The sequence below is a fragment of the Corvus kubaryi genome, unplaced genomic scaffold, assembly GCF_017639235.1.
Source record: "Corvus kubaryi isolate FWS band 111438036 unplaced genomic scaffold, C.kubaryi_AGA036_p1.0 133, whole genome shotgun sequence".
In the NCBI taxonomy this organism is placed as follows: domain Eukaryota; kingdom Metazoa; phylum Chordata; class Aves; order Passeriformes; family Corvidae; genus Corvus; species Corvus kubaryi.
The window spans coordinates 23124948-23138474 of record NW_024580667.1 but is presented as its reverse complement, the minus strand read 5'-3'; the positions used below and the strand labels follow the sequence as shown (position 1 = coordinate 23138474).

The following is a 13527-nucleotide window of genomic DNA, read 5'->3' as shown; positions in this document are numbered from 1 at the left end:
TATGGAAAGTACTCTGTGGTTTTTTAACTCTGCATAACTAATTTATTTCTTGGCACCTGTGTGGTCAGACTTGTGGCTGAGTTCGACTTTAGAACCTTTGATCCTGAAGGTATCCTTTTCTTTGCTGGAGGCCATCAAGACAGCACATGGATAGTCTTGGCTTTGCGCAAAGGACGGCTAGAGCTGCAGCTGAAATACAACGGAATCGGTCGCATGACCAGCACCGGACCAATTATCAACCATGGCATGTGGCAAACGGTGAGTCCGGAGCCCTGCTGAGGTCTTACTCCTTCTTGGCTTGTGTGGGATGTACTCAAGTGCAGATAGATCTTCTGTACTCTTGGGAAAATGCTTTTCCGACCTATCTATCCATTAAATGCATGCCAGTATGTTATACATTCTAAGGTGAGAATGGGATATTTTTCCCAAAAAATTGAATTATGCTTTATATCCATTGTAATATAGACTGCATCTCTAATTTGCACAACCAGAGCAACCACTTGCACAACCAGTGCCTTTGAGATGCAGTAGAGCTATGATGACTTCACGTCAGTTCAAGAAGATGTCCTCTGGGTGAGGGCTGGAAGTGCGTAAGAGGGAAGGAGCTCTGTTCTTTTAAGAAAGTTTCCAAGTGTGTTTGGGGCGGGGGGGGGGGAGGGGGGACGGGGTGTCGTTGCTTTTGTTTATTCATTCATTTGTTTAGTCACAGGGCTCAGATTGTCTGAGGCCTTGACAAATCTCTTATGCTACAGTATCCTTTTTATAAAGTCTTCAGGCCCGTTTATATACAAAATAGACTGTTTCCCTTGTAAAGATACTGGGGTCTATTAGAGAATCACAGAATCATCAAGGTTGGAAGAGACCTCTAAAATCATCAAGTCCAACTGTCAACCCAGCACTACCACTGTAACCCATGAAACATCTGTTTACTGATACTGTAATCCCAGCAACCTCATGAGATTGTACGGATTGGAAGGATTCGTTCCTCTTGGCACTCTCACAGAACATTGACTGGTGATTTGGGTAGCATTATGGTTGTTACCATTTGTGACAGGATCATGAAAAACATCCTGCAGTATGATCTACACTAGACGAGCAGTTTATACATGCTTTCTCACTTCTGCCTTTTCCTCTCCTTTCATTTTTTCTTACTTAATTAGTTATTTTAACTTTTAAGTTGATGTGCCTCTTGGGGAGTGGGTGGGAAGTTCTCAACTCACTCACATACGAGACAAATGCAGATACAGGTAACTGTGAATCATTTGCTGGTTTACATTTTTTAGTATATAAAAACTCAAAATTATACGTTAAAGAAATAAGCAAGGTGGGAAAAAATTTGATTCTAATTAATAAATAATGAAGTCCTTGAATACATTCACTATCAACTACTGACATTTGGTAATGTTTTCAGCAGATGAGGTGATGTTTGGTTTAGTTCCTTTTGTGTCAGTGAAACAATTTTAGATTCCAAATGGAGAACTGGAGAGGTTCAGTGAAGCTGTAGACAAAATGTGTGACAAGCTGTATCTTTACATACAAGAATAGCTTCAAGCCAGTTCTTACTGAATTTTATGGTAGGAGTTGTTCTGCTAGATTGAAATACGACAATTGTAATTGCCTGCAAAGAGAGGATGGTGACAGAAGATGTGAAAAGCAGAGTGGATGCTACTGGGGTGACTTGGGAGTCACAAAAATCAGCAGTTACCAAGCTAATTCATTTAACACAGGACCTAACATACTTGTTAAGTTCCAGACCTCATTATGAGATAATTACAAACTACCCCATATTAGTTTGAGGGCACACAGCTGAAATGTATTTTCTTTCTTCAGGGAGACAAGGCAGTGTGATAAAAGCACATGTCATGTTTAGGCAAGGGTTATTGGTCTCCTGCCAGTTATCAGCGTCAGGGTTCTTATCCCCAGGTATCATCCCAACCAAGACATTGTCTGGCTGAGTTGCTGCAGCAACACACCCTGAGCATTTTCCGAGAGACTGTGTAAATCCCTCAGAAATCCTTCCTGAGGGCTTTTTGGGACAGTACAGACCAAGCTGTGGGTGCTCTGTGAGGCAGGTGGGCAGGACCCACACTGATGGGGTAGGGGCAGAGGTGTTCCTGCATGTGGGCTGAGCAGGGCTGGGCAGCTGCCAGAGGCATAGATAATACGGCACAAATGGAGGAGAGGGCATCATGCAGTGCTGGCACAGGAATGTGTGCCTGGAGCAGGTCGGTGGCCATAGCTCTGGTGACTGCCTCCCAAAGGGAAAGAGTGCTCTAAAGCAGAAGGATTTACCCATGGATGAACAGCAGCAGTAGGAAAAAGCCTTTAGTCTCTTGACTTCATGGTTGACACCTTTGAGACTTGGGACCTTGCCTGGTTTGCTGTGGGGGCTGTTGATTTCTCCTTTCTCTGCTGTATTTTCTTATCTCTTGCTTTCACCCTAGAGGTACTTGGCTCTCTTCTGCTTGACATCTAGTGTCGCACACCTCTAAATGCAATTTAATCTATATGGTTGAGTGATAGAACTATAAACATGTTCCTACATTTTATCCCCTCCCTCCTTTCTCCTTTTTTCTCTTTCTGGCATGGTTTTTAATTCAGGGAGCCCTGTTTACGGATTTCTTTTTATCTGTCTCCTATTACAAAGCATGTAGCCACACATTTCATTTTAATCATGGATTTGTGTGTACTTTGCAGCCTCACCTTCTATGAAGCACAGCCCCAACAATCTTCAGAGGTCACAGTCCAGGCTCAAGTGCAGTTGTGAGCTTTAGTCTGGACTTCAGTATGCACAGAATCAAGCCCTTGGTTTTGGTTAGATCTTAACCAGAGGACTTTGGATACTGGAGAGAACTTCATATGGGTTGCGAGAAAACAGCAATTTTACCTTTTAACTTTCAGCAGGTGGAAAAACAATGGTATTTAAAAGCAAAACATATGAAAAACCACCAGCAGTGTTCTCGTCGCTTGAGCAAAAGTTGCATACTTCAACAGAAATACGATGGCATTTTCAAAACTTCAGGCCAATATTTCTAGCTAGGTATTTTCTCTGGTGTTGGTCCCTCCTAAGATATTTTGAAATGACCATTGAACGAGCATTAAAAACACAAGCAAGCCTCAGGAAAGACTTTTAATGCGGTTATTTGTGTGTAATCCAGCTGGATGAAGTGGCATGTATTAAATTATGATAATAGAGAATGCACTCGCCTTCTGTTTGTTTTGCATTTCCAAAAACAGTCATCATTTTGTCTTATTTTCAGTGTTCAGTTTAGTACTGCTCTGAGGACACAGTCTGGTTAGCAAAAATAAGAACTTACCCGCACTGTAAAGTGTCAGGGCTGAAAGTTAAGCAATTACAAGATTGGTATTTGGCTTTAGCCCTGTGGCTGACTGTAGTTCTGTCCCTTTTCAGTGCTGTCCACTTGCTTTTCAGCAAACTGCTGGCTGTGTGCTATGAACTATCCAGGGCATGAATCCAAAACACAAAGCTGACTGCCCTTATGGCTAACCATATGGGAACCCTTAGCTATGAGAGCTGTCCTGAATGTCCCTGGGTCATGGTGGCAGGCAGCAAGTAGCTTCTCCTTGCCACAAGAGCAGGGAATTGGAGCAGGATGCTAACTACTGAAATGCTTCCCCTTTTGATTTGTAGGTGATGGTGGTGCACCAGCAATTAAGTTTTGACTATAAGAAGCAGGAGTTTAAACAGCCAAAGGGCATTGTGAAGTAGGCAGAATGTAATTTCCTAAACTGGAATCTGTTAGAATTGCCACAGGGATTAACCCCTTCTCTTACGGAAGTTTTCACTGATTTGGGTTTGCTTGTATTAAAGATCAGATGCAGCTGAGAACTCAGAATATACTTTTTCCTAATGTCTGTGTTATTACTTGCTATACAATCTAAGAAAATTTTAGAAGGCTCTGAATTCTGGTAGCCCTGTAAGTAGTAGGATTTCTTCACAGAGGAAGCACAGTATGGGCACTGCTGCAGCCAGCTTTTCCTGATTCTCATTTGCTCTGTGTCTGCCCACTGTCTGTGCTCGGAGCAGGGAGATGGTCTGTGCCAGCTCCTTGTGGCACTCCATACCTCGGAGCATCAGGGCAGCAGTGACCACGGCACTGAGCAGAGGTGTCTGTTTGAGTTTTTGGCTACATAGCCTGTGTAGCTCAGCCAGTTGGGCTGTGGCTGCCAGGGCATCTGGGCTTATGTTCCCACATGCTGAATGGGCCTTACAACTTTCCAATACCCAAAATTTACCTTTTTGAGACTGGTTTCTGTGTCTCCATGGGATGCAGTCAGGAGGTGTAGGTGCTACTTTAAACAAGCAAGCTGCAGACAAATTCATGTTCTGTAGGATATGGCAGAGAGCAACACACCAGTTGTAAACAGTGTTGTAGCAATACAGTATGTAGCAATAAATTCCAGATTATACTGGAATCCACAAGAGAAGAAAAAAGGTTCATGAGAAGAGGAAAGTCTGTGAATAACCTTTTCAACTATCAAATTCACTTTATCTTCATTACTGAAGACTGCAATCCAAAGGGAGTTCCCAGGTATAAACCTGCTCAACCCTGTCCTCCTTTATGCTATAGCCACAGAACAAGAGCTCAGAATAGCTGATAAGAGCGATTTTGGGACAGCTAGTCAAAATGCAGAGAGAAGGGTGCTCAAGACCTGGCCAGCTAGCAGGGAGAGGGAAGGACATGCCTAAATGTCCTCTGAAATAGCTAACTGGCTCTGTACAGCAGCTCACTGATGGAAGCAGCATCTGGGTGTCCCAGGGAACAGAGCTGTACAGATGAAGAGTGGGTAGGTGGAGAATCTGTCATAAAGTGGGAAGAAGATTATGAAAGAGTGGAGGTGTGTTCCTTTCTTCTGCTCTACAGGAAGATTGGGATTGTCTTCTGCTACAGTCATAGAACACTCTGTTGGTAGCAGGACCCAGGTTCCAAGGCAGCAGTATCTTGGCTGCTGTTCAGCAGTCTGGTGCATCAGCTTTGGGCTTCACCTCTCCCTCCACAGAAGCTTTATAGTGCTTCCTTGTGAAGCCTGGTCATAATCAAAAGGATGACTTTTTTTTTGAAATTTCAGTGGTAAAAGAATCTTCCTAGAAGTAGCTTTTTGGAGACATGGAGGGAAAACTTGCAGATGCTTTTTTCAGAGAAAAGTTATTGCCTTACACATTTTTATTACCCTCTCAAAAATTACATCATCTGTTGTGCTTTCTGCAGAGGTCGGTATTCAAAGACTGGGTCTGGGAGGCTTCTGTGTTATCTTCCACTGATCCAACAAAAGACATCTTGTTTTTTGTTCCAGCTTTTCCTTTCACATGCAGTTGCAATAGGAAGTTTCTCATTAATAACTCATTACTGCATCTACATTTTGCATAAAGCAACCTACAAAAGTCATGTAGCTAATCCACTCACGTTTTTCTGTAGCTGTTTTGAAGTAGCTGGACTGTCTTCACCAATAAGGGTAACCACAGACTATTTTCTAGAGTAGATTTACGTATCAAGGTGGAATGTAACTTAAAAGGTAAACAAAGAGGTTTGGGGACTGAAAATATTTATTTGTCTTGGGGATTTCACTGGGGTATGTCCTGTACCTGAGGCTGCAGACACTAAGTTCTTTTCATACTTAAGTATTCAATTTGGAATTTTACTTTTTCAGATCTCTGTTGAGGAACTCGAAAGAAATTTGATTATAAAGGTCAACAGGGATGCAGTTATGAAAATAGCTGTCTCAGGGGACCTGTTTACTCTAGACAAGGGAGTGTATCAGCTGAATTTGACAGTAGGAGGCATTCCTTTCAAAACAAAGGACCTCATTCTACCAGTAAGTATAGCATGATCACTTGTGTTCCTTTGCATGCCTGAAGAGCTTGATTTCCTCTTCTCTTGGGGTAATGTCAGTCCTTCCTGAGAGAAGTTCAACCTGCCCTGAAACAGGCAGAATTATCATCTTCTGGATACAGCTTTCTGTCCATTGACTATAGCAGGAGCCTAAGCCAGTAGCAAAGTTGAGACTCCAGATTTTTAAATTGGTAAGTTTGGGTGAGATGTATCCCACCTGCAGAATTAGGGCACAGCAAAACTGGAGCACATGACAAAATTCACAGTGGTCATGCTGGCTTGGAGAGCATGAGTGGCCTGGGGAGGGGTTGGTGGGCACACTGCTGTGTGAAGGTGCCACTGTGCCTGCTAAGTCTGGAACCAACATCAGGGGCACTTTTTGTGTTGCGACCAAAATTTTTGCTTCACGTATAACATATCACAATTTGCTGCTTGTGTTTGCTGTTTCAGTTTAGTGAGACCCAAGGAAAAACAGAAGCTTATTTTTCTTTATTTCCTCCTAATTGAGGAGGAAATATGAACAGCATATGAATATGAACATACAGCATATGAATAAAAGTTAAGGCATTTCTTGGGTGAGACTGGATGATTGCTGTGTTTCTGGAATAGCTGCTTCTCAGGCTGGTTTGAACATCCACCACAAGCAGAGTTGGCACCTTGAAACCCAAATTTGCATCTTATTCCTAAATGAGGTGACAAGCTTGTGGCTCCGTGGCTGGGAGTGCAGCAGCTGAGCCTCACAGCTCCTGTGCCTCACAAGAAGTCATTCAGGGCCACTGCATATGGGAAACAGTAAGCTCAGGGTGTAGTCAGAATCTAGGACTGAGAGCCAAAAACTCCTCAGGGCTTTATCCTGGCTCAGACACTTAATTCTGTCTCTCCTTCAGTTAATTGGGAGTAGTGGTGCTGATTTAGAGGCTTTGCAAGGAGCTTGCTCTTTACACACTGACGCACATTTTAATGCTGATGTTTGGTACCAGACGGCCTAACTAGAAGCTGGAAGGTATGAGGTGTGTTCGGAGTGGTGTGTCTGTCTTGTGGTGCAGGCACCCCTCCTTGAGCCAGAACCCAAAAACTTATACCATGATCAGGTCCAATGTCAGTCTTGTGTGTCATGCAGGCTGTTTGCAATGACAAAAGGATTGCATTTTCAGCCTCAAGTTAGTTTCCAGCATTTGCAATGCAGAATGACGGAGCTTTGGCTACGGAGCTTTAGAAATAAGTTGTACTAATGATGGGCAACACACAGAGAAACTTAGAGAATCAATACAACCAAATCAGCACCTGCACTAGCTAGTGCCCTTCTGTCCTGTGGAGACAAGCTGAGCTCAGGAGTTTCCTGGGGAATACTGACTGCTCATGTGCTTGGGGTTGGAGGATTGGGGTTGCTGCCTGTTGGTTTGCATGTGCATAACACGTCAAAATTATTTCTACTGTTTAATATCATAATATAACTCGGTATTCCTTTGCACCCAATTCTTCTTCACTGAACAATAGTTTGAGGCATAAGACACTGCTTTATCTTCCTAGATAAACCCTCGGCTGGATGGTTGCATGCGGGCGTGGAACTGGCTGAATGGGGAGGACACCTCTATCCAGGAGACCATAAAGATGAATGAAAAGATGCAGTGCTTTGCTGTAGCAGGACGAGGGTCTTTCTATCCTGGCCGAGGTTTTGCTGTGTTTAATCTTACTTACAGTAAGTTGGCTGGGTTTTTTTATTTCTGACCTGGTGTCCTGCCATTAACCATACCTGGTTAATAAACAGTGTAAAACTTAGATGTATGCCAGATTCATTGTTGATTGATGCAGAAAATACTAAACTTGTGATTGATTCATAGCTAAGGAAGGCCTATATATGATAGTTCAAGCCAGTGAAAATATGCACAGCATGGATTAGGTTCTCTCTGTGTCATTCCAGGAGTACATTTCACAGCCAGACTGGCTCCAGCTCATCCTCAGCCTTAGAGGCTTTACATCTCCCTGTCAGCAGCTTACATGCTTCTGCGTCCAGTCCTTACCATTGTTTTCTGCTCAGCTGGGAGACCTGCAAGCCATCCTGCTGTATCTCGAGTTTAGGATAGACAGAAAAATTAATATGGTCTATTGTCTCGGATTCACTTTTAATCATGGGGTGTCATTACTTACACTTGGGACAAATGCACTAAGCATATTTCTGATAGAAACCAATTAAACTGGCATACAGTAATAATAAGTTTCAAACCAAACTTGTCCGTCCTAATGTAGCACTCAGAAAGGCACTTTTTGTTGTTCTAGATTATTGTGTTTGCTTATCTGTGTAATCAGCTATCAGTATTTCTGAACCCACACAAATGCTGACCATCTATTTCAGTGTGGTGTGTAAGTCTGCTCTGCAGGAGCCATCTCTTCAGCGTCATATAGATTTTTCTGCTGTTCCATTGTAAATTAGGGAGTACCAGGTGTCTTGTCTTACTACTTAGCACATGGATTCAAAAGTTGCAAAGTAAAGACAAGGCAGCATCTAAAGTGCAGGTGAAGTGCAGATGACAGCACTTGGCTGAGATAAGGCCTCAGCACCTGCATTTTTTTTTTCCAAACAATTTCTCTCTCTCTCTCTCTCTTATTTTTTCTGCTTTGTAGTGGTAAGCTTTATAAAGAATGCATTATTGTATTTCAAGATGTGGTGAATTGTAAAGCTAATACTCCTGTGAAGGGAGGTTGCAGGAGCAGGATTGAGATCTTTCTTTACAGCCTGCATTAGCTTTTAAATTACAAGGGCACTGAGGGAGTAAGAAGATATCAGAAAGTTTAATTCAGGGTTCAATAGGTGAAATAAAACATGTCACACTTCTGAGAGGTTGGTCATCAGGAAGAGTTTGAGTAGGTGATGAGTGTAGTATGCTTATATAATTTTTGAGTTTAATACAGGCTTTCATAGAAATGTTTCCTGCATGTCAAATTTCAACTTAGATTTCTCAATGATCTTTGGGCAGACTGGTTCAAAAATTGGTTTCTGATTGACCTATCTTGCAGAAGTTCTTTGAATGTGTCAGATTGGCAGCCATGAGAATTTGACTAACTCTTTGTGATAAAAAAAGCTTAATGTTATCCTTTGACGTTCTGAAAAGCAGCAGAATGCATAAGGTAGCAAGAGGAAACTGATGCCATTTTCTTGACTGATTTTATGTTCAGGTGCTTTGGAATTATATTTTTTTTAATAAAAGAAAGGTGGCAGTCTCTCCAGATGCTCATCTGCCTATGCTCTTCTCCAGAGAGAAATTGAACAGCTTACCCATTTGATACATTGTCCTATGCATTTCTTTTCTGTAGTGCAACCTTCTTCTGGAAATGAAACCAAGACAAATTGGGAAATCGAAGTAAATGCTGTAATTCAACCAGCAACAGATACTGGTGTGCTGTTTGCCCTAGTTACAGAAGAAGCATCTGTCCCTCTATCACTGTCTCTGATTGACTATCACTCCACAAAGAAACTGAAACGTCAGGTACAAGTACTTTTGTAGAGAAGTTTCCTTGCTGTTTCCTGGTAACTGGAAGTCATTTTCAAAAACAGTTGTCAGGTTTGCTGCCTGCCTCCTTATTTGTCCCACCTGTTCAGAGCATGGTCTGAAAAAACCGTACTTGACTGGCACCGAAGTTCTGCCTCTTAGAGATGTGTGTCAGCTGCTAATAGGGGGCTCTTTGCAAATGTGGCCTAGGTAAAAGATGGAACTGCTCTCTTGAATGCAGGCATACTTTTTTTTTTCTGGCACAGAAACTGTTTAGTGCCATAAACCAGGGATTTCCATTCTCTCTTATCAGTAACTGTCCCAAGGTAGCCAAGAGACAGGCTTTAGGTGTAGGGAAGGTGCTGGGAAAGGCCAGTTTTGGTGGAGTGTTGAAGCTACTATTTGATGGCATTCATAATAGATGGCTAGATTCTGGCATTCCACAAGGGTAAACTAGGGAGGATTTCTCTAAATCTCATGAGCCAATTTTGATTTATAGTACAGCAGCTCCAGTCAGTTTGGTTCCAGTGCAATATAATGACTTCTGCAAGACCCCACTAAGAGCTCTCTCTGAGGAAACATGGTTTCAAAAATTAATCCCACTGATTCATTGGCTTTTCATCTATGCAAATGAACTCAGAATACAAACAGCAATAATAATAAGCCTAATTCTCTGGAGGCTCTGCAAAATATTTGTAATAAAGGCCACACTGGGGTCATCCTGGTACTAGTAATTGTGGCTAGGTATTTTTCTGCTCACTACCTGTTTTTCTTTCTTTCCCCTGCTGTTCAGTTTATCATTGTGGCCTTGGAGAACACAGTTGTGTCCAGACTGGCAATAAATCTCTGTGATAAGAAGGAACACTCTATAGACATCCTCCTCAAGAAAGATCACTTATCCCTGAGGGTAGATGGGGTAGCAGGAGAGAGTGAACTAAGCATCTCTGAGTTGGAGGACAGTCTGTCCATCTTGGAGAGCTCTTTGCAGTCAACGAAGACATACGTGGGAGGATTGCCAGGTGAGTCTCCAGTTTTGTACCATGGACCACCTTGCTGAGCTGGGAGTCAGGAAAACTGTTTCTGTTCAAGCTGTGAGACTCCTGTTTCTGCTTGAGCAGGCTTTGTCTGCAGTGCAGGCACACAACAGATATGGAGTTGCACCTTCCTTGAATGTTTGTGTCCTTCTGAGGACAGCTGGAGGCAAAAATAGAAAGAGGAGGTTTTGCTTGTTCAACAATAGGAATGATTTATCTGAAGGATAGCTATAAGCTGGGTTATTATCTTAAACCTGGTAAAATCCATAGGAGCTGGACTGCAGGTTCCTGCAGTGCTTCATTAATGTAATGAACCCATGGCAGCACTCCTTGAGGGGAGTACTAGGGACTCGAGTTGCTTTACCTGAACCTTGGGAAGCCTAGTGTGGTGATTCTCCCTGGCTGATGGTCTCTTTGAACTGATCACAGCACAACACAGTTAACTGACTGCCTCCCAGCAGAGGGCAGGTAGGGCACAACCAAGGGATTAACACCATTTATACTTTCTCTGTCTTTTCCACAACAACAGGGTTTCTACTGGGAGGTCAGTTTGCTCCTCTCTTCTGAGCTTGTGAGATTAAACTTTCACCTGAATCATGAATATTGGCCAAGTTTGGGAGTTTGTTTCTTGTTCTGGCTGAACAGGTTTATCTGTCCCTTCTGCTGAGGAATGCTATTAAGGAAACACTTAGTTTCTGATGCACATGATGCCAGCAGCTAAGCAAAGTCTTGCCCTTACTTGCCCAAGCAAGGGAGAGGCACAAATGTTGGCCTCTTGGTAGGTGCTGAAGCAGTCAGGCTGGAACAGGGTGGCTAAGGTGCCACATATACTATGACACATGGTGAGGCTGTCCCCACCATGAGCAAGAGTTTACAGAGGATTTATGCTGATGATGCAGATGGCTGCCAGTCACACCTGAAAGGGGAGGCCACATACTCTGGCACGTTCACACACTGGCAGGAACAAGGCTGGAATCCCCAGCGTAGCATTTTCCAGTCTCAGATTGAATTATCCAAGCTGGCCATTGCACAGGCAAGAGACGTCGCCTGCTTTCTTTTAAGTAGCTCTCAGATGCACAGCAGAGACTTCCACAGCTCAGGTGATCATCCCATTCTGTCACTGTCCCAAGTTCTCTATGGTTTGCTTAGACTACCTGTGCTGGTGCAGCACCGTTTTTGATTTGCCAGAACTGAGTGTGAGATACCATGGCTGTGGCAGTTCAGACTCAGCTGGCTGCTGTAGGTTTAGCTGCTATCCTCTCTCTGATCTGTTGTGCGTAGCAACGGGAATTTCTGCCAGTGCTCTGCTTTCGCCATTGAGAGGAACCCAGCGCTTGCATGAGAAACCCTGTTATTTGCCAAGCAAATAAACATTTCAGCACTTCAGCTGGATTAATCACTCCGGGTTAAGTAGCAATACCGAATGGTCAGATCTAAGTGAGTTTGGCTCATTCAGATTTTGAAAACATTACGTAGTTTTTGGTTTTTCCGTGCTTCCATACCCTGTGGAAAAAACAGTATAGTGGTCAAACTTCACGTCTTTATTCCATTGCCACAAATAAAGAAAGAATTCTGGGTCCAAATATGTAATATGTCTGATCCTAAGCACAGTTAATATTGCAGATGTGGAAGAAATACTACTTAGAGTTTCAACAGATAAAAGGGAACATGTAGACATTTATTACATTTTCTATAGGCTTTTCAGTTCTTGTAAATCCTAAATGATGTAATTTATGTGATGCATAGGTGTTTTTTCAGGAAATATGCATTCCACCAGGTAAAGGAACCTTTAAACTAGGCTTCCAAATCTTTACATAACCACACTTTGGACAGATCCATTTCTAGTCATAACAGAAAATTAAATATTTCACGTGATTTACAACTATAACACAAAGAAAAAAAAATTATTTTTTTAACCTCTTACAAATCCATCTGAAAGCCCACACTGTCTCTCAGTCAGCCCTGTGGCACATGTAACAGCAATCTGCTTGATTCCTTAGGCGAGTCGTCAGGCTGTTAAGCCACAACTTCAACTTCTTCTGACTCAAAATTTAGTTTACATTCATGTGAGGTATTACAACAGAGATGCTGCATTCCTTTAAGCAGACTTTGCAGATGAACGTTGGTAAATGGAGAGGTAACATCATTAGTTAAAGCAACTACCGAGCAATGGTACTTCTCATCCAGGAAGCTGAAAAGATTTATAGTATTTCTTTGTGGCTTACAGATCTCCCATAAATGTTCTCTCTCCCACTCAGTCCTAGATACTGTCTGAACTGTGTCTGATCACATCAGCCCTGTTCTCCAGGCAGAACACTTTAAATTTCAGATAATCTTGGCTCAACAGGACAACCTATTGTTCAAGTTGTCCTTGCTTCGATGTAAAGATAAATGGTTTATTTAGCTACCTGAATCACTGTTAAATATTCTTTGAGACATTTATTATTTTCCATTGCACAACCAGTTTGATTGGGTCAGCTTTGGGTTGTAAATAAACTAATGACCTTTGGGGAACGGTAGAGGACACAGCTCATGTCAATTTTCTTGTCGTTATGTTACTGTGTGGGGTTTTTTGTTTGTTTGCAATCAGTGTGTATGTGATATTACAGAAGTTAGTACTAAGACTGACTAATTTCCTCTGGTCTATTGGATTGTGCTTAGTGTCTTCTTCCTTGCCATCTGTTTTCTGCCGCTGGTAAACTGATTAAAAGAACGTCACCAGTGGATCTCCACAGTAAAAATTAGTCTCATTAGTCTGACCAATTCAACTGATGCATTCCAGCACCTTGCTGATGAAGGCCGGCAACCTCCCTGTGCTTATACACAGCAAAATTGTGGTAAAGATGAGTCCAGACAGTGGTAGAGGCTGCATATGGGAAGTGCTTTCCTGTCATAAAGTTCTTCCTACAATCTTTTGGAAACTGTTTTGAAGAGAAAGAGCATTAGAGGAAGGTCTAACCTCTCCACTAATGACAAAGCAGAGGGTTCAGAGATGGAGGGGGGGAAAACATGGGGCTGGAAAGCCATGTGAGCACATTGTGCCACTGCAGCAAAGCCTTGCTGCTGTGCAGCAAAGGTTTCATGGTTTCATCAGGTTTGGAGGCCTTTCAGAGACACAGAGCAGCTGAGGAAGGGTTCAGCCTGGGAGAAGGG

General features: G+C 42.6%; 1 protein-coding gene across 1 annotated transcript in view; it reads left to right on the top strand.

Moving 5' to 3' along the window:
- Positions 1-13527, top strand: part of GAS6 (growth arrest specific 6) — a 36290-nt gene that overhangs the window by 21975 nt on the left and 788 nt on the right. Inside the window, exons 10-14 of the mRNA XM_042032956.1 lie at positions 69-258; positions 5671-5835; positions 7383-7551; positions 9165-9337; positions 10134-10359. Of these exons, the coding sequence (XP_041888890.1) occupies positions 69-258; positions 5671-5835; positions 7383-7551; positions 9165-9337; positions 10134-10359 (923 nt within the window). The remainder of the gene's footprint in view (positions 1-68; positions 259-5670; positions 5836-7382; positions 7552-9164; positions 9338-10133; positions 10360-13527) is intronic.